General features: G+C 48.5%; 3 protein-coding genes across 8 annotated transcripts in view; 2 read left to right on the top strand and 1 right to left on the bottom strand.

The window, feature by feature from the left end:
- Positions 1-76: 76 nt before the first annotated feature.
- Positions 77-8,359, top strand: hsf2 (heat shock transcription factor 2). Its single transcript, XM_019896205.1, has 12 exons — positions 77-282; positions 658-766; positions 1,039-1,166; positions 2,531-2,655; positions 3,594-3,669; positions 3,740-3,801; positions 3,944-4,022; positions 4,149-4,282; positions 4,613-4,879; positions 5,263-5,362; positions 6,287-6,353; positions 6,448-8,359. Exons 1-12 carry the CDS (start codon positions 160-162, stop codon positions 6,747-6,749), a joined length of 1,572 nt encoding a protein of 523 aa, XP_019751764.1. The 5' UTR covers positions 77-159; the 3' UTR covers positions 6,750-8,359.
- Positions 5,225-21,093, bottom strand: part of LOC109531743 (low density lipoprotein receptor adapter protein 1) — a 16,379-nt gene continuing 510 nt past the window's right edge. Inside the window, exons 2-11 of one of the 6 annotated variants that reach the window (XR_002171238.1) lie at positions 18,320-18,462; positions 17,112-17,224; positions 16,236-16,350; positions 15,868-15,940; positions 15,676-15,768; positions 15,219-15,349; positions 14,653-14,687; positions 14,459-14,490; positions 14,086-14,206; positions 5,225-5,235 (exon numbers count right to left, since the gene is read on the bottom strand). Coding sequence is in view for 4 of the 6 variants with exons in the window: in XM_019896206.1 (XP_019751765.1) it covers position 14,206; positions 14,459-14,572; positions 14,653-14,687; positions 15,219-15,349; positions 15,676-15,768; positions 15,868-15,940; positions 16,236-16,350; positions 17,112-17,224; positions 18,320-18,462 (818 nt within the window). In the remaining 2 variants the exon portion in view is untranslated. Of the gene's footprint in view, positions 5,236-13,542; positions 13,702-13,904; positions 14,207-14,458; positions 14,573-14,652; positions 14,688-15,218; positions 15,350-15,675; positions 15,769-15,867; positions 15,941-16,235; positions 16,351-17,111; positions 17,225-18,319; positions 18,463-21,093 lie in introns of those variants that run through there. The other 5 variants (XR_002171237.1, XM_019896206.1, XM_019896207.1 and 2 more) reach the window with 5 other exon arrangements.
- fndc4a (fibronectin type III domain containing 4a) lies at positions 9,433-13,494 on the top strand. Its single transcript, XM_019896210.1, has 6 exons — positions 9,433-9,742; positions 11,785-11,900; positions 12,100-12,304; positions 12,684-12,773; positions 13,158-13,291; positions 13,444-13,494. The coding sequence occupies exons 1-6, from the start codon at positions 9,667-9,669 to the stop codon at positions 13,483-13,485; spliced, it is 663 nt and encodes a 220-aa protein (XP_019751769.1). The 5' UTR covers positions 9,433-9,666; the 3' UTR covers positions 13,486-13,494.

Genomic DNA, 21,093 nt, shown 5'->3' with positions numbered 1-21,093 from the left:
TCGTGGTCTACACTTGGTCTGCACGCGTGGTGTCCCACGTGAGGGTCATTACGTAAAACTCCTTTTTGACCAATCAGCCCCAAAGCACTTGAAACGGAAGTTGTAAGAGCCTCGTCCACAAAAACGGTAAACAATCGCATCCCCTCGCCAAAATCGCGGATGCTTTGTGAAAATCATTCAGGTTTCGAGATGAAACACAACTCGAACGTCCCGGCTTTCCTCACCAAGCTGTGGACGCTGGTCGAGGATGCGGACACCAATGAACTTATTTGCTGGAGTCAGGTAATGCTGCCACTGTTCGCAGTCAGTCAGCTCGCTCGTGGGAGAAGCTAACACAAAACAGGTGGCCAGCGAAGCCGTTTACCGTCGCGAAAACGCAGAGCACCGACCGTCGTCTCGCATTGATTTGAACATTAGCAAATTCACGACTTGCACGGGTTTGTGAAATGTCAACGTGCTGTAAATAGAACGCGTTTGTTTTTTTCATTTTTTGACCAGATAAACCTGTGCGCGACCGGTTAATCGCAGCTAGCAAGAGCTTTTAGTGTGTGCAAGCTTGCTGCTAAATGTACCTCAGCCAACAATCCCTTTCCTTTTTACATTTGGACACATCGAAAATATAATATCTATCTCATCATGGCGTTGGCTCTTTTTAAGGAGGGCAATAGCTTCCTAGTGCTGGATGAGCAGCGGTTCGCCAAGGAGATTCTCCCCAAGTTCTTCAAGCACAACAACATGGCCAGCTTCATCAGGCAGCTCAATATGTGTAAGACACATTTCCTTGTGATGCAAGTGTTATTTTTTTAGTCAATGAAGTTTGACTGCTTTTTTTTTCCCCATTCGCCCGAATAAGCGATTCCAAACATTGGGAGAATTCAGGAAAGACTTTGAAATGCTGTACGCATGACACAACGTGGAAATACTATAAAGCAGGGGTTTCTCATGGATGTTTTCATCGTAATGACAGTCCCGACTGATACGAAATCTTAGCATTGCGACACATTCCAGTTGATTGTGCAAAATTCAAATTTCATTCAGATGGATTCCGTAAAGTGATGCACCTCGACCAAGGCATCGTCAAGCAGGAGAGAGACGGTCCTGTGGAGTTTCAGCATGCTTGCTTCAAACACGGACAGGATGACCTGCTGGAGAACATCAAGAGAAAGGTAAAGTCTCTCAATATTTGAATGTTCTTGAATTTTGTTCCATAGTTACATTTGCAGGTGGCGCGGCGGTCGACTGGTTAGCGCGTCCTCGGAGCTCAATCCGGCCTGCCTGTGTGGAGTTTGCATGTTCTCCCCGTGCCTGCGCAGGGAGAAGAATCTCGCGTTCCCAAAACATGCATGGCAGGCTAATGGAACACTCGAAATTGTCCCGAGATGTGAGCGCGGATGGTTGATGGTCTGCGTGTGCCGGCGACCTTCGTGAGCAGATCGGAAAATGGAGGGATGGATGGATTTCCATTATTCGCAGAATACAATGGAATATTTTCTACATGTTGGATTCATGACATGCTTTTGGATATTTTTCTTACACTACTGCCACACATTTTAGGTTTTGTGCAGTTACTTTCGACATGTCAGAGCAGTGGTATGCAAATGACGGCCCGGGGGCCATTTGCAGCCCACCATCCACGTTTCAGCGGCCCGCAACATGACTCAATAAAATCTATGTAGAATACTAAAAAGGACATTTGACATCAACAGAAAACCGATGAGATGAACTCGACAATACAAACCAATTTATCATTGTTTTCGTGACTGACTTTGGCGTGTTTGGAATTTTAAAGTGGCCTTCCATTCGTGTATACGCGGCCCTCAAATGAAAAAGTTTGGCCACCCCTGACATAAGCGTTGACTGAATAACGGGGGTTCCCCGAGGGAGAGGAAGGAGGTATGATTGCCCCGCTGCACATCTGGACTCTGAAGAGCGGCTCTGGAAAGAAGAGACGACACCCCAGTGACCGGAATATGCGGGAATCTGCGTTTTGGCGGAGTCTGGCATGTATCATCATCCGTCATCTGCCTAAGGGCCTGAAGAGACTGTATGCGTCGCTCATACGCACGCTCTACCTCTCCCAATCCTTCGGGAAATCAAAGTTATATTTCACTTCTTGTCATTTCAACATCATGTCTGGAAAATAAGAGTCCAGCACAATCGGATGCACATGACAATACATTTGTTTTTCCCTCTCAAAATTGCTCGATGCGCAAGGGTGTCAAACTCATTTTTGTCACGGGCCACATTTTAGTTAGCGTTTCCCTTGGAGGGCCGTTACGACCGAAACCATACAAAGAAGTCACAAATAAATTTACATTTTTGTTCGACGTTTTAGAAAGCATTCTGCAAGTTGACGTGTTTGCTCTGCTTTTGCGGGCCACATAAAATGATGCGGCGGGCCAGATCTGGCCCCCGGGCCTTGGGTTTGACACCCGGTGGTCTATGGCATGAGAAACTGCTCAAAAGATGACCTGTGTACACCATTCTTTAATTTGTGCCTTTTCTTGGGGCTCTCAATTCTGGCACCAAGGTCTCAAATACACGTCCCGAGGAAACGAAGATTCGACAAGAAGACCTGTCCAAGATCTTGGCCAGCGTTCAGAGCGTTCACAGCAAGCAAGAAAACGTCGACATCAGGCTAGCAACCCTGAAGAGGTCAGTGCGGCCTCCGCGAAGGTGGCTTGGTTGCGCAACCCTTGTGCCCTCCCTTCGTCTACAGCGGCTTGCCAAACTCGGGACCGTTTTCGCCAAATTTCAGGCTCCGGACATCGAGATACAAAATGGCACCAAGTGGAACACAATTTGGAAGCATTTTAATAACAACTGAAAAGTGGGGGATGCAAAACAAAAGATCTGGTCCCATCTGGCGGGACCGCCGTCTTCCATGTACGTGTTGGTAGGCTGGGCAAACTTCCAACGGGACTTTTTTTTTTTTTTTTTTATGGTTGTCTTTTCTCTTGCCCCTTTTCCATCGAGTTCAGATTTGCGCAACTCTGGTCCTCTGCAGCTCATCCAGAATAAGCTCCACGTTTGGCAAGTTGTCATGCTGGCTAAGGGGTGAGGAGAAAAAGACGGTGAAGCTCATTTCGAAGAATGACGCGGCAAACGCGTCGACCGTGGCAATTAAGTGCTTCGGTGATCCATTTCACACTTTTGGCAGACGTCCGTCCGGAACCGCATTCAAGCGAACAACATCCAACTTTGAACATGGAACAGCGCTCGGCGAGATGTTGAAAGCTTGGCGACATCTCTTCATATCCTAATCCGGCTTTCGACTCGATCTCTTCGGCCGTTTGCTCCCACGTATTCGTATGCCGGCCGGGGATGCCCTCTGAGAACATCCCCGAGCAGATGCGTTGATTCTGAGACGATATTACGCACACACAGGTGGACTCGAGTTGTCATCGTCAGTCATGTAGGCCAAAGGGCAGATCATTCCGAAATGGTCGGGGAACGTCTGGAACGAGTTGGCGGGGCTGACATGAAAGGGGGCCGAATCCTTTAGCAAGCCACTGTAGCGTCTCGCCTCCGATGTTTGTCACAACGACTAAAACGGCTAAGCGGACCTGCCTGGCACTCGTTTTGTCCTGTAGGGAGAATGAAACTCTGTGGACTGAGATTTCGGATTTGAGACAGAAGCATGCCCACCAGCAACAGCTCATCAAGAAGGTAAATGCCGGTCTTTACTCGGACGTCTTTCTCCTCGCTGACCTGCTTTTTGTTGTGTTTTTTTTTCCAGTTGGTACATTTCATCGTCACACTGGTACAGAACAACCACCTGTTGAATTTAAAGCGCAAAAGGCGAGTGTTCAAGTCGAGTGCCGTCAAAAAGTCTTTGCCCCATCAAGCCAATTTCAAGGAAACAACAAAACACAGTTTCGAAATGCCCAACTTAAATTCATTTCGACCTAAGCTATTGACATCTGACGTATCTTTTTGGCAGGCCAATTCTCATGAACAGCAACGGAAAGAAGGCCAAATATTTCCACGAGATCTACGATGACAAAGTGTGTGTGGAGCAGGTCGGTGCCGGCCACTTGAATATTTCTTTTTTCAAACACGGATGCATTGCCGGCGTTCCGCGGCGTCGAGCGATATCGATCGGTCCGGCTGTTCTACGAGGCGCTTTGTTTTTCTTGACCTATTAGTCGCCCGTCAGCAGTCGGAATAGCGTGAAGGCATCCGAGGCGTTAGATGACGTCATCATCTGTGACTTCACCGAGAACAACGTAGAGCGGGCCACCGACCTCGCAGACGGGTCGCCCAGAAACAACGAGCTGTGGTGAGTCAACCCACCTGCCGTTCTCATCAACGGCGGTCGAAAATGGGGTCGAATACCCTAACTTCCTGTCAATAATACCGAATTGTTTGCAAATAAATAAATAAATAAATCGCGAGAAGACTAAAATTGTACACGAGCTTTTCGCCGCATCTCTAAGGGTCATTCTTTTATACGTTATTCCTAAGAGTTATTCATTACATGTCCTTCGACGACCGCTGCGTCGCACAATAAACGGCATTGAACAGAAACGGACGCGGACTCGGAAGCGAGCCGTCAAAATGGCCTTGTTGCAATTCGCGGCGCTGACGGCCGTCTTTCAAATGCCCTCAGTGATGTCGAAATAGTGGAAGTGGATCTGGACGCCTGCCCGGTGCTGGAAGCCGAGGCGGAGGCCGGCGCCGCCTGCGTCGAAGATGTCAAAGAGGGCGAAGCGGCGGGACAGGCGAGGAGCGCCGCGTCGGACGGCAACGGACCGACCGGCGGCGCTCTTCAGCTCAATAAAGCGTCCGGTCCGAGTCTGGAAGACCACGTCAAGATGATGGACTCCATACTCAAGGAAAATGGAGCCATCTCGCAGAATATCAACCTCCTTGGCAAGTAAGTTTCCACTCGTGTCTGCTATCGTTCGACGCTCTTCTGACCGAGGGTGGGCCGATGACGGGATCGTAAAAAGCCGACTGCATTCCGCAGTCAAGAATTTCACGAGCGAAGAAAAAAAAAAAAAAAAACAGTGACGTGCCGTGCGTTTTGTACTTCAGTGGGGACTTGATCCGCCACTGACCGGTAATTCCTCCACTATCAGGTTCCATTGAGCGCAGCGGCCCCCAACCGCCGATTGACGCTACTGCCGTACGGCGGATCAGAACTGACAAAATGATGTTTACATCATAAAGCAGAATTGTTGAATACAAATTTAGAAATACTGACATCTTGCCTACCATACGGCTAATTCTCTTGTGATGTTGTGACCCCGTTGTCAGGCTTGAGCTCATGGACTATTTGGACAGCATCGACTGCAGTCTGGAGGACTTTCAGGCTATGCTTTATGGGAAACCGGGCCTCGACGTTGATCCCTTTGAGGTAAAAATGACAGCACTCAACGCAAGTGTCTTTCCAGAGGCCTTTCCAACAATCATCGCTGTATACGGAGCCAAAAGAATTCATACGGCACTCGATGAATAACAAAGACAGTCAAAAGCGGAAAACTCAAAATCAAGCCTCATTTTGGGGTCATGCTGGGTCAAAGGCCAAAGACTAAAAAAATGAGTTTGAAAGATGGCCAGCGAGGGGCCTGCCCAAGGCGGCGGCAACGGAAAAGGCTCCGTCCCCTTCGAGCCTCCGAATCGTGTCTGATCCGCAGACCTGAGGCAGGGGTGCAGGAGCTCAGAGAGGTCAGGTGGGGCCACAGGCCACTTCAAGATTGGGAAAACTAATCACACAATCTTGAAAAGAACTCTCAAATGGTAGCGATGCCAGCGTAGGAGTTACGTGCTCCCTCTTTAGAGTACCAGGCAACAGGCGAGCAGCGGCATTCTGGAGCAACTGGAAACGCTTCATGGAGGACTGGCTGACCCCAAAGTCATCCAGCCAGGATGGAATGAAGGCATGAATGACCCTTTCAAAAGGAGGGGCTTGACTAATTTAGCCAGCTGCCAAAAGGTGAAAGAAGCCGGATTGGACAACGGCACCTATTTGCCGGTCCAATTTCAAATCACTGTCCAGTTGAAGAGCCAAGTTCCAGACTGTTGGCTTAGAAGAAGGAGTCAAGGGGCCCAAGATGGATGGACAAGGGCCACCGGGACCAGACACTTCACTCGTGTTTTCTTTTCCTTGAAATTTAAGAACTTCAGTGCCATCCGGGTCGAGACAGGATCAGAGTGGCCTCCATGACACACACCACGCATACATCGGCAAATCCAAAGACTTGCGACATCAACAACGTATCCTTTGGGACACGTGATTTGCTTTGCAAGTTGCTGACGCTTTGATTTCCACGTTTTCCAGGAGAGCGCGTCCTCCAAACAAATCCCGACACAAGTCGACAGAGGCAAGCAGGTGGAAAACCACACAGGTGAGCGGGGCCGCTCACGTCCGAGCAAAGAACATACAAATACGTGCGCTCGTCCTCTCGGTTGACCGCCGGCCTCGCCGCGTTTGTTTTTCAGACAAGCAGCTGATCCAGTACACTTCCTGTCCCCTGTTGGCCTTCCTCGATGGCTGCGCCGCCCCTGCGGAATTGGAGCTGGGCGGGGGGAGCGGCGCCTCGGCCTCAGCCGCTTACGTGGGCTCGGAGCCTCCGTCGGAGCTGATGGACGGCGGTGTGGAGTCGAGGCGACCCGGTCGCAGCTCCCTCGTCCGCCTGGAGCCCCTCACGGAGGCCCAAGCCAGCGAAGAAACCCTTTTCTACTTGTGCGAACTGAGTCCGAGCGACCCCGACGCCATCTGCCCCGAAATGGACGGAGTGTGAGCGCCGAGGCCACAGTGTCGTTTTTGCCCCCCCGACTCCGCGTGGGCTCCCCTCTCGCTGCAGTTTTGCGACTTCACCGGCAAGGCGTCTACACTGAACCGGTTTACGGACAGAAATGAATAAGCTGATTTGTTTTTGTTGTTTTTTTTTTTCAAAATCTAATTACTGTAGCGTGTTTCGTGAAACTGTTGCCGTGTCAAAATTTGCACTTCTACTACCGGCACACAACGGCGATATATGTTGAGTTAAATGTCACCTCTGTTTCCCCCCCCCCGTTCCTGGAGGTTGAGCCTCCAACGCGCTTTTGGCTGCGACCACGAACCAACTAGCTTGCCGCGCACAGTCCACAAACGGGGCATTTATCGCTTTTAGAAGCCGGCCGGGGGCTAGTCTTGCGCTCTTACGAAAGGGAAGCCTTTTCTGTCGCGCGTGCGTTGAAACGTTCAACGGGTTTGTTTTTGATATGAATTGTTTTCAGCTTTTGTTGAGTGGAAGCACATGAAAGTCTGGCACAGACTGCGGCCGGTGTAAATGCGCACGTGTCCATGCAAAAGATCACTACAAGACACCAGTGTCTCGAACACCGATAATATGCTTTCCTGAGCACATAGGCTGTATGAAATATAACTGTATTTATTCTCGTTTGATTTTTTTTTTTTTGTTCTTGTCATTTTCTGTCTTTTCCACAACACTCGTCATAAAGCGACATTCCTGATGTTAGCGTCACAGTCGGCACGCTTCCCTTTGAGTTCCCTTGGACTTGTTTTCCCCCCAAATTCTTGGCAACTGGAACAAAGCTAATTTAATGAGCGCTTGGGATATGAACCACGAAACAAGCTCTCGGTTTCCTGCGTGATTCCGATTAGAAAAACAATGGCGTCTTGTACCAATGGCGTGTGCAGAGCTGCGTAAAGGATGTGCACTGTATGAGAGCTGAGATCCAATAGATAGAGCTGCATCTTGAATTTCACGTTAACGGATTATTTTTGTGACAGTATTCCAGGTGAATGCTGTCAAATCTACAAGATGAAGAAACAATGGACCGGTTAAATAGAGCATAGCGCGTGAGCAGCATGATGATGGCATCGAATGCCTGATACCGGTCATTTAATTTTCGACTTTAAAAATTTAACACTACAGCGATGATCCGCTGAGTCAACATATTTCTAGAAGTGTTGGCAGTTTCAATTTTTTAAAATGAGCATTTGTCCTCGAGGCCGAATTTCAGTATATAGCTCTTCTATCGGATCTCAGTACATAAGTCCAATGCGCGTATGCGTGTGACCTCATGACCTCAGGAGTTTTTTTTTTTTTTTGACTCAAAAGATACATGTCCAAGTTGTCAAGAAAGAAATGGGAAGCTTGTTTGCTTTTAGAGCTTTGGGGAGAATGTTGGGAACTGACCGCTTGTTTTTGGCCTCCCAAGTGGATCAGATGTCTGTTAAGCTCTTTGGTGTCCACCGTTTTCAACGTGGGATCAAAAATGTCTCATCACTGATTTAAAAGTGCCTGCGCCCTGAGTTCATTTCCCTCATAAGCATCTGTTCCATCAGATGGCTCTTTGTTGTTACAAAACCTTGCAGTCGAATTAAAGTCTGGTGAAACTAAAAGTGTATTCGAGTACTCCGTTTTTGCAGTCGAGTGTTGCCAATTGAGCGATTTAATCGCTATAGCGTATTTAGCAAGTTTTCAGAACCTCGAGGCATTTTTCGTTCGTGTATCGTTCTTACTGTTTCCAACATGCAGCCGGTGCTTCAGTCGGCCTCTCCTGCGTCCCAGAGCACCCACAGGCGGCCCAGTCCTCTCGCAGCACTAAAGGGGGTTCTGGAAAAAAAAAACAATGAAACTGAATGCGGGCCTGGTATCAGTTAGCATAACTTCCCTTGAGATGCGTTCTATTGTCCCTATTTGGGACCGTTCGATTGTGAATGTAGATTGTATGCAAAAAAAAATTTAAAAAACAGTTTAAAATGTTCATGTTTCATTGTGACCAAACCAAACTTAAGATAACAAAAAAATTAACCTGCCTCCGCCTGAGTGTCAACTGGGTCACTTTTGCCGGGCCCAACCAATAAAGAAAAAGGAGTGGAATGGGGGGGAACAACAAAAAAAAAACAATAATCGACAGAAGAAAGTTCAGTTGTAATTCTAAACATATTTAGGTGTTTTTTTTTTTAACTCACCGTTTGTCTCTCCCGCGAAGTTATTCCTCTCTTCGAGCGTCCATTCCAGCATGCACCTGGTCAATTATGCAAATTGGACAATGACAATGACGCAATTGAGCGACTTTTAGGACGGCCAATAGCTACTTTCAATTTCCGAAGACGCTGCAGTTCTCTGAGCAGCCCGTAGATGTCAGGCTTGTTCAACGTTTCACTTTCATGAAGTCTCATGCGGAAGCAAAAGATTTCTGTGTCTTTTTTTGTAATGAATGTCTCCAAGGAGAAACGGTGCGAGCGATGCGTGAGAAGAAAGGAAAGGAGACGAAGACGACTGCAGTCGCCGACTTTCCAATCGGGTTTTGAATTTGGGCTAGGGAGGCGTGGGGGAGGGGGGGCAGGATTAAGGGCGGCGCGCAAGCGTGTTCATCTGTCAATCAAAGCTCTCGATTGGCTCCAGAGGCCAGTCTCCAATCACTGTGACCGCCCCCCGACCACCACCACCCTGGCCCGTCTCGCTCACCTGATCTCCGGTGATGGTTGCGTGCATTCCCACCCGAGCCCCTCACCAACATATTCCACACCCTCGCTGTCGTTTTTTCCACTCCGTAACGTCGCGTGCTGAGCGTGGCTGAGTAATCGGCGCCGCATCCGCCGATCCGCTCTCGCATCCCCAACATGGACCGCAGGGGGAGGACTTGAGAGCTTCTTTCTTGATTTCTGTTCTGCTTCTTTCGTCTGCGGGAAGGAGGAGAGCCATGGCCCGCCCGCTGGTTGCGATCCAGTCGGCGGTCCTGTTGCTCTTTGGGAGCGACGTCTTCCTGGTGGCGGCAAGTAAGTGACTCCGCGTACGCCATTCATTCGGCCGAACTCGTGAAACGAGCGAGCACGTCAACGTGGACAATTCATTAGGTACACCCGCCCGTCTCATGTCATCCACAAACGAGAAATGATGTCAGAGTTCTTCCTTGACAATGAGGATAATGATGCTCCATTTGGCTTGGCCACGGTCATTTGTGATATTAAGTCCCAGAAAACATGGTTAGGGACAGAGCTTTTTAGCGAATTCTCTCGATTTATTGAAGACGTCTTTAAATAAGGGAAGGAAAAAGGTAGGAATTCACCTTTCACCTTGAGTGATTCTAATCGGTAGAGGAATACTCTACATGAAAAAAAAATCGTACACACCACGTCAAAATCAACATGCCCGAGATGTGTCATTTAAAGATCGGGTCAAGATTTGCAGCACAAATGATTAAAAAAAAAAAAAGATAAAGTAGCAATTTCCACTCCTCAGAGGTTGTTTTCTGATTTCACTCGGAGAGTGTCAGTGAAGTCTCCAATCCAGAACACAACACGCAATGGACTACTCTGAAAAGTCCTCCATTCACTCTTGGGGCTTCGCATGCCTTGGTTGGCACCTGCACTCCTCAATGGCTCATCATGTCCAAGCTTGGGAAGCAGCTGGCTCCCCTTCAACATTATTCTTCACTGTATTTCTCAGTGAAACCTTGCAAGGCCAAACCACTGAATAAATTAATGCGTTGTAGTCATATAAGAGCCAATGTGGAATAACTTTATGGACGTTTACTCGATCAATAAGAGTGAGTGCAGGAAATTCGTCATTCAAGCCACAGAGTGTGGTCGCCTCACTGAACTCAGGGGAAAATAAATGTAGTTCGTTTTTTTTTCTTCATTGACGGTTACTTACATCCATCAACGGCGAATAATTTTGTCATGCAAATTTTTCAATGGTGGTTTGGCCCAGACTGACGATGAAATTCAGGCATGAATCACTTTGAAGTGAAGCAACTTTCAGGTGATTTCCAGACTCGAGATCCAATTACAAGATATTACTGTGGCGTGACAACAACAAAATAAATCTGAAAGCAAGCAATTCGGGCTGTCCCAAGGGGACCATGACTGTACATTTTCAGATGACTCATTCTCTTTCCATTTAAGTCGAAGGTCGGTGTGCACTCAGAGTGATGTCCCCCCCCCCCACACCTCTATTAGTGTGGACCCAGCAGCCCATCTGTTCCTCTTTTGTCTCGCTTTGCAATCAGGCCTTTTCGAACCGCTGATAAGATGGCTGCCCGGTGACACGGTATCAAGGGAGGCGGATTAAAAATATATATATAACAAAAGGCGCTACGTGGTGGTGGCTTTAAATAGTCCGATTTGTCAAGACGAGGCAGGGAGGGAGGGGCTTGGCTTAGGGCGAACGACAAGCGCCATCGCGGCCAAAGCGGTTCGTCTTCACAAGCGCCTCGACAAAATGAGGCCTGTGTTTTCCAGGCTCGTTATTTTTAACGCTGGTAGAGATGGGAGAGCTCACCGCGAGACACATTCGTGCCGCCGGCGGACAGCAATGAATTCCACTTAAAGAGCTTCAATATGCACGATCAATGCAAAGTCGCCGCAACAGAAGACATCCTGGTTTCAATGAACGTCCAGACTTTGCACCGTCTGATCTCGAAATCGCCTAAACCTGTCCAACTTTCTACCTGTTGGCTTTTGTCTTCCTCAAGCTGAGGTTTACGGCCTAATCTTTATCTTCTATTCAAAAGCTGTACAAGGATACATGCTTCTGGAGATAAAGAGGAGGCCTGGATCCAGTTGAGCAAAAGGCCAGACCGATGAAGCGCGGCGCAGCTACCTTCATACTAAGACCAACTTTAAACCCCGATATCAAGTGACCATTTAAAGCTCGCACTTCGAGATCTGAATTAGTTTCACGTGATCTCAGTCCACTCACTGTAATTCATTCAAACAAAGAGAAGAACTCACCAAAGTTCCAAATCCACAGTCCGTTTGGAGACGGTCAATCAGCCCAGACAATTTACAAGTGCGCCCTCTTGGTCATCCTTCATCAGATCGTCCGCCAGCTCCCGTCAACGTGTCCGTCATTCACCTTCGCTCTGACTCGGCGACCGTTTCCTGGGAGGTCCCCGAGGGAGATATCATCATCGGCTTCTCGGTCTCACAGCAAGTAAGTCCGGAAACATTCCTTTTACGGCCCGTCTGGATGCGTCGCTGCTCCGCCTTGGTTATCGTCGCAGTTTCGGAAGGTTTCTAATTCCCGTAACGTCATGAATTTAGCGGAGTTGAGCATTTCCTACCGCACCGAAGGACGGAGGTCCATTGAGGTGTTTTTTCCGCTCATTCCTCTCCTCCTCCGACTCCCGAAGAGGCGGGACGGACACACGCGGCGCTTCATCCGGGAGGTCAACACCACCAGCCGATCTTGCGCCCTGTGGGACCTGCAGGAGGAGACGGACTACGTCGTGCAGGTGCAGTGCATCGGCCTCTACGGCGAAAGCCAAGCCAGCGAGAAGGTCCGCTTTCGCACGCTGGGAAAGGGCGACGGCTTTCCCTCCAACACTTCTGAGCAAGGTTGGCTACTAGTTTGACCTTTGATGGCACGATGACACGTGACAGCTGCGGTTCTGTTTGGCCGTCCAAACGAGAGCAAGTACCGCGGCGGCGGCGGCGGGGATGGCGTCATCAATCACAAACACGTTTGTCAGCTCAAACCGTTTCACCAAACTTCCCCAAAGGCGGCGCAAGTTCAAAAGGAGACCCGCCCGCCGCCGCAAAATGATGAGCGCTTCTTCTGGGAACTTAAAAGCCCCTCATCTATGAAAACGAACAAACCATGAGTGCCAAGAGTCACGCACTGTACCGCAACATGGATATTTACGAGCATAATGGCCAGCGCACAGCACTCGGTAATACGTCATATCTATGCCACCACCCCCCTCTCCCCCTCTAGATGACCCAACGGTGCAGGGCTTGGAGAGGTCGCGGCATCTGCAGACAGGAGAGGTCATCATTATAGTGGTGGTCTTACTTATGTGGGCAGGTAAGTTTTTTTTTTTGTACATGGAGGAACTTTTTCTTCAGTGCCAATCGAACCAGTAAAGACAAAAGCGGCCTGAAGGAGAAAGCCTCCATTTTGCCCGAGAGAACATACGACACATCTGATCCGTCATCCACAGAGCAGTGACGGGAAATAGCGCGCATTCTTAAGCTGGAACCCAGGGGGCACGCAAACCTTCACCGTACGCGATAAGGCTGTCTGTCCACTTGTTCCTATTTCTCCATTCGCTGTCATGATGACCGAGCTCAGGGATGTGGGGACTCGAGCCCCTCTCGAGACATTTTGGGGCTGCGGTTCGTCGCTATTTTGTTATGCGGCGCTTGCGAGCGACAATACCCAACGTGGTCCTTCCTCCTTTCCGTGCAGCCGTCATCGCCCTGTTCTGCCGCCAGTATGACATCATCAAGGACAATGACTCCAGCAACAATAAGGAGAAGGTCAAGCCGTTGTCGGAGAGGAGCACGCCAGATCGCCACAGCGGAGGGCTGCTTAGGACCAAGGTAAAAGCGCTCTATTTTAAAAATATATATATAAACATCTATCTACATGAGCAACTTACAAAAAAATGTAAACGATTTTCAAGTTACAACCCTTGACTTGGTCAGTTTATTTTGCATTGTGTTTTGGAGTTCCATGTGAGCTTGTGTTACAGCTTCACCCATCCATGCCGTCCATCAACATCATCGAAGTGTGACGGCAAAGAAAAGGAGGAAGTGGTACAGCGAGCGGCCACTTTATTAGGCACACCCGACACCGACGACTTTCACGGCCACTCCTGGTTTCCTCCCACAAATTAAGACTCGGCGGGCGTCCGAATGAAGATCCAGCTTGACTGCGCTGCGCTTCGCTCCGCCAGTCCCGTGTGTGAAATCGGAACAGCCCCGAGCTAGTAAGGCTAACGACCATTCTTCTCCACAACCGGTTCCTGTCTGGATTCTCGGCCCCGTGCAGTGCAAGAGTCCGACCACGGCAGCAGTTGCCTGAAATGAAAGTCTTCCACGGGATGCTGCAAACACGCGATAAGCAAGTAGTTGATTTCAAGATTTGAGATGACTGCGGAGTAGTTCAAGCCCCAACGTGGACAAGAACTCCCAAGTTTTTTTTTTTTTTTTGGGTGGAACGTGTCCAGCGTTGCCATCTTTGTTATGATCGCAGGAAAAGGGAACAGGCTTAGTGTGAAGGACTCGGGGTGGTCGTCCTCGTGGCGCTAAAATGTCGTTGTCTTCATTGCGGTTGCCCTCAAAATTGTGGGACGACACGGGAGGTGTCGCCGCTCACTGGAGTTGAGCCACACTGCGCTCGAGCGGTCCTTTTGATCTCTTTTGGCGCTGCCAGCAAGTCGTTGCGGTCCGACGACGACTTGGCGACTCAAAGCTGCATCGTCAAAGACGGATCAGGAGCCGGGCTTGACCATTCTGACGGAAACAATCAAATGCTACGTCACAGATCTCAAATGATGATGACAATGACAGTCAAGATAAATCAAAAGAACCACTGTGGAGAAATGCAGGGAAAGGGAAAGAACCAAGGGAGGCCTACAACTGGGTCACACACAACATCGCGGAGCGGGCACATGCTAGAGTTGACTGCAAAGTAAAATCGACTTTAGGAATGCAGCTCCAACATGCGCCAAGTCTCCACACTTTTCATCCATCAGGGAGACTTACCACGACACTTGTCGTCTACGTCCATGCTGCTGCTTGCAACGGAAACAAGACAAAGCGAACAGCCCCATTATGCGGGTCCACAAACGCGCACACAAAAGTTGAATCCCAGTGGTCCTAAATTTTCGTCTACCAAAGAACTCATTTCAATTTCCACCCAAAATGAAAAATATGCTGCGCCACTGATTGAATGTTACCTTGACAGATGGTCCTCCACGCCGTCGTCCGCGTCCTGGAGACAAAGAAAACAGGAAGTAAATCCATATATGCTTGCATTATTCCATGCTTCTGACGTTCATCTCCTCGAACTTGTCACACACAAATATACAAACCGTTTTAAATAAATGAAATGCTGTCTCATTAATTAGCAGTGGCATAATAAAAAGCTTTCCTAAGAATCAATCCTGTTGTGTCATTCTGGCGCCATGACACTTGTGACTGTGGCGCCATCTAGCGAGGAACACTCGTAGTTGCATCTTTTCACTGCATAAGGTACGCCCCGCATTCATTTCATTCGCAAAATGATCGCATGATTACCACAATCCAAAGTCAGCATTATTAATAGCATTGGCTTCAGACAGTATTTCAGTCTAATTAATTGCCACGCGAGGGTGTAAACATTCAGCCTCGGTCGATGCACCTCATACAGCGGTGGGAAGTCAAGCAACTTTCTTTCTGGACTCAAGTGCGGTTTTTAGGTATCTGTAATTCGCCCAAGTTTCTGACGTAAAAAAATGTTGTCGTTTGAAGTGCGCCAACCTACCCAGGAGTCGTGTCTGATGGGTCGCCACCGAGCGGGGTTGCTGCAAGGCGACGGCGAGCTGATGGACGTGGACAGGAACGGCCGACACGGCTTCTTGTCCACGCCGGCGGACGCGCACGCATTCGGGCCGCCTGAAGATGCAGATGCATGGGTTGAAAAAGATCATGGGTGGACCTGGACTTACGAGAAACTGGTTGATTTTCGGCCATCTTCCCCAACATATAATGTAACCCAAAAGATAATGAACAATGATTTATTCCGATGAGGGAATAAGGATTTGGGGTGTGACTCCGAGCTCTACTTTTGAATATATACAAGTCACACTTGCGTATAAGTGACGGGATGAGCCAAGCTCTGAAAAACCATGAGACTTATCGTCTGAAAAATATGCAAATTAGTTATCAGACTGAGAAAAATAATGAGCATGGGTCCTAATTGTTTCTTTCCATCATCTTACCTGCAGGAAGACAGTGAGCGTCTGTTGCTGCCGTGCGTCCATTGCCGCCGGCTGCGCAGGAACAACTTGCGTTTCTTGCCTTGCTGCTTTTATCTACAAAGAGAAGGACCCCCCCCCCCCAAAAAAAAAAACATCTAAATGTGAAGACGATGGTTTTATTATTACGGTTCATTTTGTCAACGTTCAAATGACCTTGTTGCGCAATCTCCCAAAGATCCAGAGCTACTTTGAAGGCCTGTGCGACTGTCAGCGTCACAGCTTGAGCCTGCACAAAAATAAAAATAGATATTCATCCATTGCATTCAGTTGCATGATCAATATTTTAAGTTGGATAAATAAATACGTATGTGTGCAAAGAGATAATGTGTAAAATGTGTTCTTATTCAAGCATCGTCGCCATTTGCAGGTCGACTTAATACGTATTGTGGGCGTGGAGTGTAAAAGTGATGTGGAGCCAAAGCGCTGAAGTTGCCACGCCCTTTAGGTGAATGTCAACTTGACAGCACCACTGTATGTACCTGTTGTAGTGTTTTGTAACCCCCCCCCCCCATCAAACCTACAATCTTCTTCTTTTGACAGAGGAAGGCGTGACACTCCAGCGTCTCGTTGAAGGCACTCTGAGACACGTATGCAAACACCTTGTCCTGGCTTTTATCTGCTGTGCAGTAGGAGATTCTGGACAGAAACGAGGGGGGAAAAAATATATATGTTGTCTATTTTTAAACACGCCTGCATCTATCTGCTCGTAGTCTCATGATGGCAAAAAAAAAAAAAAAGAAAAAAAAAGAGGCATATCATTTGGATAATCACTTCATGAGTGGACTGCACTCGTGTGCGTTCAATCCCCACAAGGCACCGTGTCAGCATGTTGGCGGTGGAGCCGCTGCTCATTTACAGCCTGACTTCAAAGAATCCGACGCTCATATTTCTTTTCCTAATCATGCGCAGTATTGTGCCGAGGCCCAAACAAATCAGGCAAATTTGCATGAAGCAGCCTTCTCGGCTGCGCTTCGCTTGCACCACTGACGACGATTGACCCACATAGCAAAGCCCAGGACACCTCGGCACTAACTTACTATAAAGAGCCACGGCCTTTGTTGCACGTTGAGATGGAGAACGGCCTGGTTAACATCCATCAACATACATACGCCCCCCCCCCCCATCTGTACGCCCGAAGACAGCTGGAATGGGCCCCAGCACACACGCGACCCTCATGAGGATAAAGCCAATCAGAAAATGGATGAATGGATGGAATTATTTGCCGAGGCTGCATTTGTATTCCGCACACTGGCTCCTTTTGTTGTTATTTTTTAAAATGTTTTGGGGGAGGCTGGAACAGATCAATCGCACTTGCTTTCCTTTCAATCGGATAACTTCGTGTTTCAACATGTACCTCAAGGCACCATTGTCATTGATTATTTACAAACAGCAATCACCTGTAGATGGAGACGTTTTCAACCAGGTCCGCCGTGTCCGTGTCCGTAATGACGATACCTTTCGGCGAGACCGTCAACGTGACTTTGCGGAACTTCTTAGCGCCGGCTCTGGCCTGAGGATTCCCAAAAAGAAAGAAAATCTCAGTCAGAAGACTGCCACCAAAGCGCCAAAACTGCACCATGTGTGAATTTATCAACACTGACAAGTGAGAGCAAAGGAGGGAGAGGTCGGGGGGGGGGACGTGTCATTTGCAACCCTGAATTAGTGATTGGACGGGGGCTTGGGACGCAGCCCCCCCGGCTCGCCTCGGGTACTCCATCTGGGCTCTTGATTTGTCCGTAGTGCTGAGCCAGCAGTCTGGGAGGGCGACTGTTGACCTGCTTGCGACGCCATTCGTTCACCGCTAATGCCAGCATTTTTTTTACTTCGTTTTGTTTTTTTCCCCTCCCGTAACACCCACAGACGATGGATCTAGGATGTGAATGGCTTTAAAAGGTGAATCAAAGACCACCGGTAGAAGCAGGAAGGTCTTTCCAAGGACACTGAAGCCCCCCTGGAGATTCCAATGAAATGAATGAAAACTGCAAAGCTCGCGTTTCAATAAGCACAATCATGCATGTGGTAAGTGCTAACGGGCGCATTTTCAGGCGGGATAAGAAACAATAGGATGGTCTTATCACATCTGACGAGCACATTTTTTTCTCTCTTTTTTTTGTGTGTTTCCAAGGGAACAGATGGAGACAAGTGTGGACTTGCTGCTATAAATCAATTCCAACTTAATCTGAGTGTTAGGTGTACTCTCACACGGATGCGCGTGTGTGTGTGTGTGTGTGTGCGTGTAGTGAGCGGGGTGGGGGATCAGGATCCATAGGGGGGAGTCTACCAGATGAGGCTCCACCACCTCAACTTGTGGTGGCAGCGATGTGGTTCAGTGAAGTGGTGCACAATAATGGGAAAATGGCCAACACACTCACTTGCTGTCAAATGCAATGCAACCATTTACTGTCACAAACATCGCTCAGGAAATGACCGGTCATCGGCGGAAATTTCTCATATCGTGCATCGCTAATCATTAGGAAATGTAATGCAGTCCATGGAGTAAATGGCGAACATCACGTATAAAACATTGATCTCGAGCCAACGACTTTCCTCGTGGCGTAATTGCAAAGCAATGATGTTTGGCCATCAAAGGCTCTTTCTCACGCACCATGGTAACAATCCTGCGGATGGCGGCGGCGGCCATGTCCTCCCCTTTGGGCTGGCCCACCATCGTCATTCCCAGGTACTTCACGTTGAACGCCATGCCCTCCAGCAAAGTCTCTTTGGTGTCCGTCCAGTTCTCCGCGAGCTCTGTAGACGCAATCAACAAATTAGGACAAAGAGATCCCGCACAGTGTAGAACGAGGGACCAATGTCTCTTGGGAAATACTGGCCCTGAACAGTCGACGCAGGCTGGGCCAGCTGTCACCAGCACACGCGCGGACTCCCGCTAGCTCGCACCAGCGCCTTCCAATAACTCTGAATTATTAACTCGACTTCAATCGGGCCTGGCCGGCCGCTTGGATGCCTTTGATGTGAGCCCGCGTGAGCTCACTCCCGCTTGACAAATGCGGCACGTTGGGTCCTGCTCCTTCGCAGACCTTCGCAACTCTGCTCGGAATCAATATTTTGTCAGGAACGTTCAGAACATGCTGTGTGATATGGGCAAAATTTTAGGATGCCAATTTGGAGAAATATCAGTCCGAGTTGTAGGCGACCTGCCGCTGGCCCTGATTGAAAACGATACAAATGCTGCAATCCCGAACTAGATCATCCTCCGTGAAGCAGGAAGTAGCCGACAGACCCACGACAACAAATATGGTGCCGCGGGTCAGAAATTGTCCACACGGTCCTGTCAGCCACTTATTAGGAGTCTTGCTGCCCCCGACTGACGAACCGTCGCCTGCATGCACATCCCCCACCCTCGACACAGAAGATGATTATATTCTCTTTCCGTTGACATTTTTATTCATCGGAGGAGACTTTGAATCTGGGACACCAACTTGATGGTGGAAAATAGGCCATGCGTTGAAGACTTCATTGGCAAAACCAAGAAAAAAAAAAACCCAATACGCCTCTGACCAACTAAAGCGCCGTGACTGTATTAAAGAGCACCGGGAACCTCGGAGACGGAGCCGAGCAGCTGCTCCTCAAATATTGACAACAATAACAATGTGGGGGAGTCACGGGAGCAAACGGCGCACGTTGCCGGGCAACCGCATCCCCAACAAGCCAGACGAAGGCGGAGTTTGCAAAGCGCATCGCTGAACGCCTTGGCAAGAGCATCACCAGAACGGCCCAAGTAGCTAAGGAGTGGCACGTAACTCCAGCTGAATAACCGACAACGACGACACACTCGGATTGTGACATTCATCCACCTGGGGAAAGACAAACGCTGCCATCGGTATTTGCAGTGTGACTTATGCAAATGAGGCCCGGGTGACATTTTGTGATGCCACTTAAATGCAGCCTCTCGAGCAGTAGAACTGACAAGGTAGTTGTCGTTTTTGCACAAGTGTACTTGATGTTTTCCCTGACATGGCAAACAGAATTCTGCTCAAAGTTTCTGGCATAAAAGGTTGCGTTTACTTTGTGTTCAGCGATATTCACTGTTTTCATGAAAATATCATATTTTGCATCAATATTTCCAACATACCTTCATGACATAACCACCAACTGATTTAAAAAAAAAGGCACTTTAAGTCCTAAGAATACCAGGATATGAATTATTTTGGACCGCACGCAGTTCCTCAAATAGCTCATCTACTGTTTGCATGATTCATTACAAGGCAAATTATTCAAATCAAGCTGCGTTTGCTGTGTGTTTAGATGCAACACGAGCTCATCATTATTCATGAAGTTAAGTCAAGTTATTTTTAGGAGTGTCGGACTGAGAGTTTACCTCAATGCTGTCTAAGAGCCAGTCAGTCATGATCCTGACTGCTGGAATGGGTCACGTAAGAGCCGACAGCTGTATTTTTTAAGACCGTATCCTCCTACGGATGGTCATCCTTGATATAAATAAACCTTCCCCTTGATGCGGCATGATGTGATTCAAAAGGACAACCCGCAATGGAAACAACGCCTGCCCCGCCTCCCGCTGCGTCTGCTTTGACCTCGGCAGATGACGTCGACAATAAAATGTCACTTTCTTCTCGAGCAGCCGCACAGATGGAGAGTCTCGAGGTTGTGGACGCTAAACTCGGGAAGAAGGAAGGAAAGGAGCAATGTACGATCCAAAGCATACCACATCAGGAGTCGCCAAAGGAGCGAAGGCAAGAATGAGAATGTTTTCAGTCATAAAAGCTCGGGAAAGCGGCTCAGAATAAAGATATTTCAAGGCAAAGAACTTGAACATTTAGCTAGTAACCTGATCTCAGCCCAACAGTGTTTTTTAATGTAGTGTTAATTTCTCTGCTCTGTTTCACCTGGACTCGGCGGTCGTTTATTTAAAAAAAAAAAGCAGATTTTCCCTGCCATATCAGTCACGCTAAAAATCATAAATGTTACTTTGACACGAAGGAAACTTTTATTTTAACAAACACGACATGCTTGGATGCAAAAAAATCGAACAAACCCCCCACAATATGTACCTGTTTGTACCATTCGCCGTGGAATCTCATCTGCCAGCTCCTCGAGAGTCACTTTTAATCACCTCTAAGACATGTGTGACACTGACTTGGCCTCATTTGAATTTACACGCGCGGCCACATGCCGGCAACCAGCTGCCACGATTCTTTCTCCTAATTGGCTTTCAATGGAGCCTCTGGACAACGACAGTGTCCGCATTTAATCAGCGCGTTTGCCGTCAGTGCTCCTCAGACACACAACTATCTTCTCAGTCTGCAGCCAAAACAAAGAGACAGTGATTTTGCAGATAACGGAGTGAGGCTGCTGGCATTTGTTGCCATAGTGATAAACGGGGGGGGGGGGGACAACAAC

This window comes from Hippocampus comes, unplaced genomic scaffold (genome assembly GCF_001891065.2).
Source record: "Hippocampus comes isolate QL1 unplaced genomic scaffold, H_comes_QL1_v1.1 scaffold170, whole genome shotgun sequence".
Classification (NCBI taxonomy): domain Eukaryota; kingdom Metazoa; phylum Chordata; class Actinopteri; order Syngnathiformes; family Syngnathidae; genus Hippocampus; species Hippocampus comes.
The sequence above is the reverse complement of the archived record's forward strand: the minus strand, read 5'-3'. Positions and strand labels throughout refer to the sequence as shown.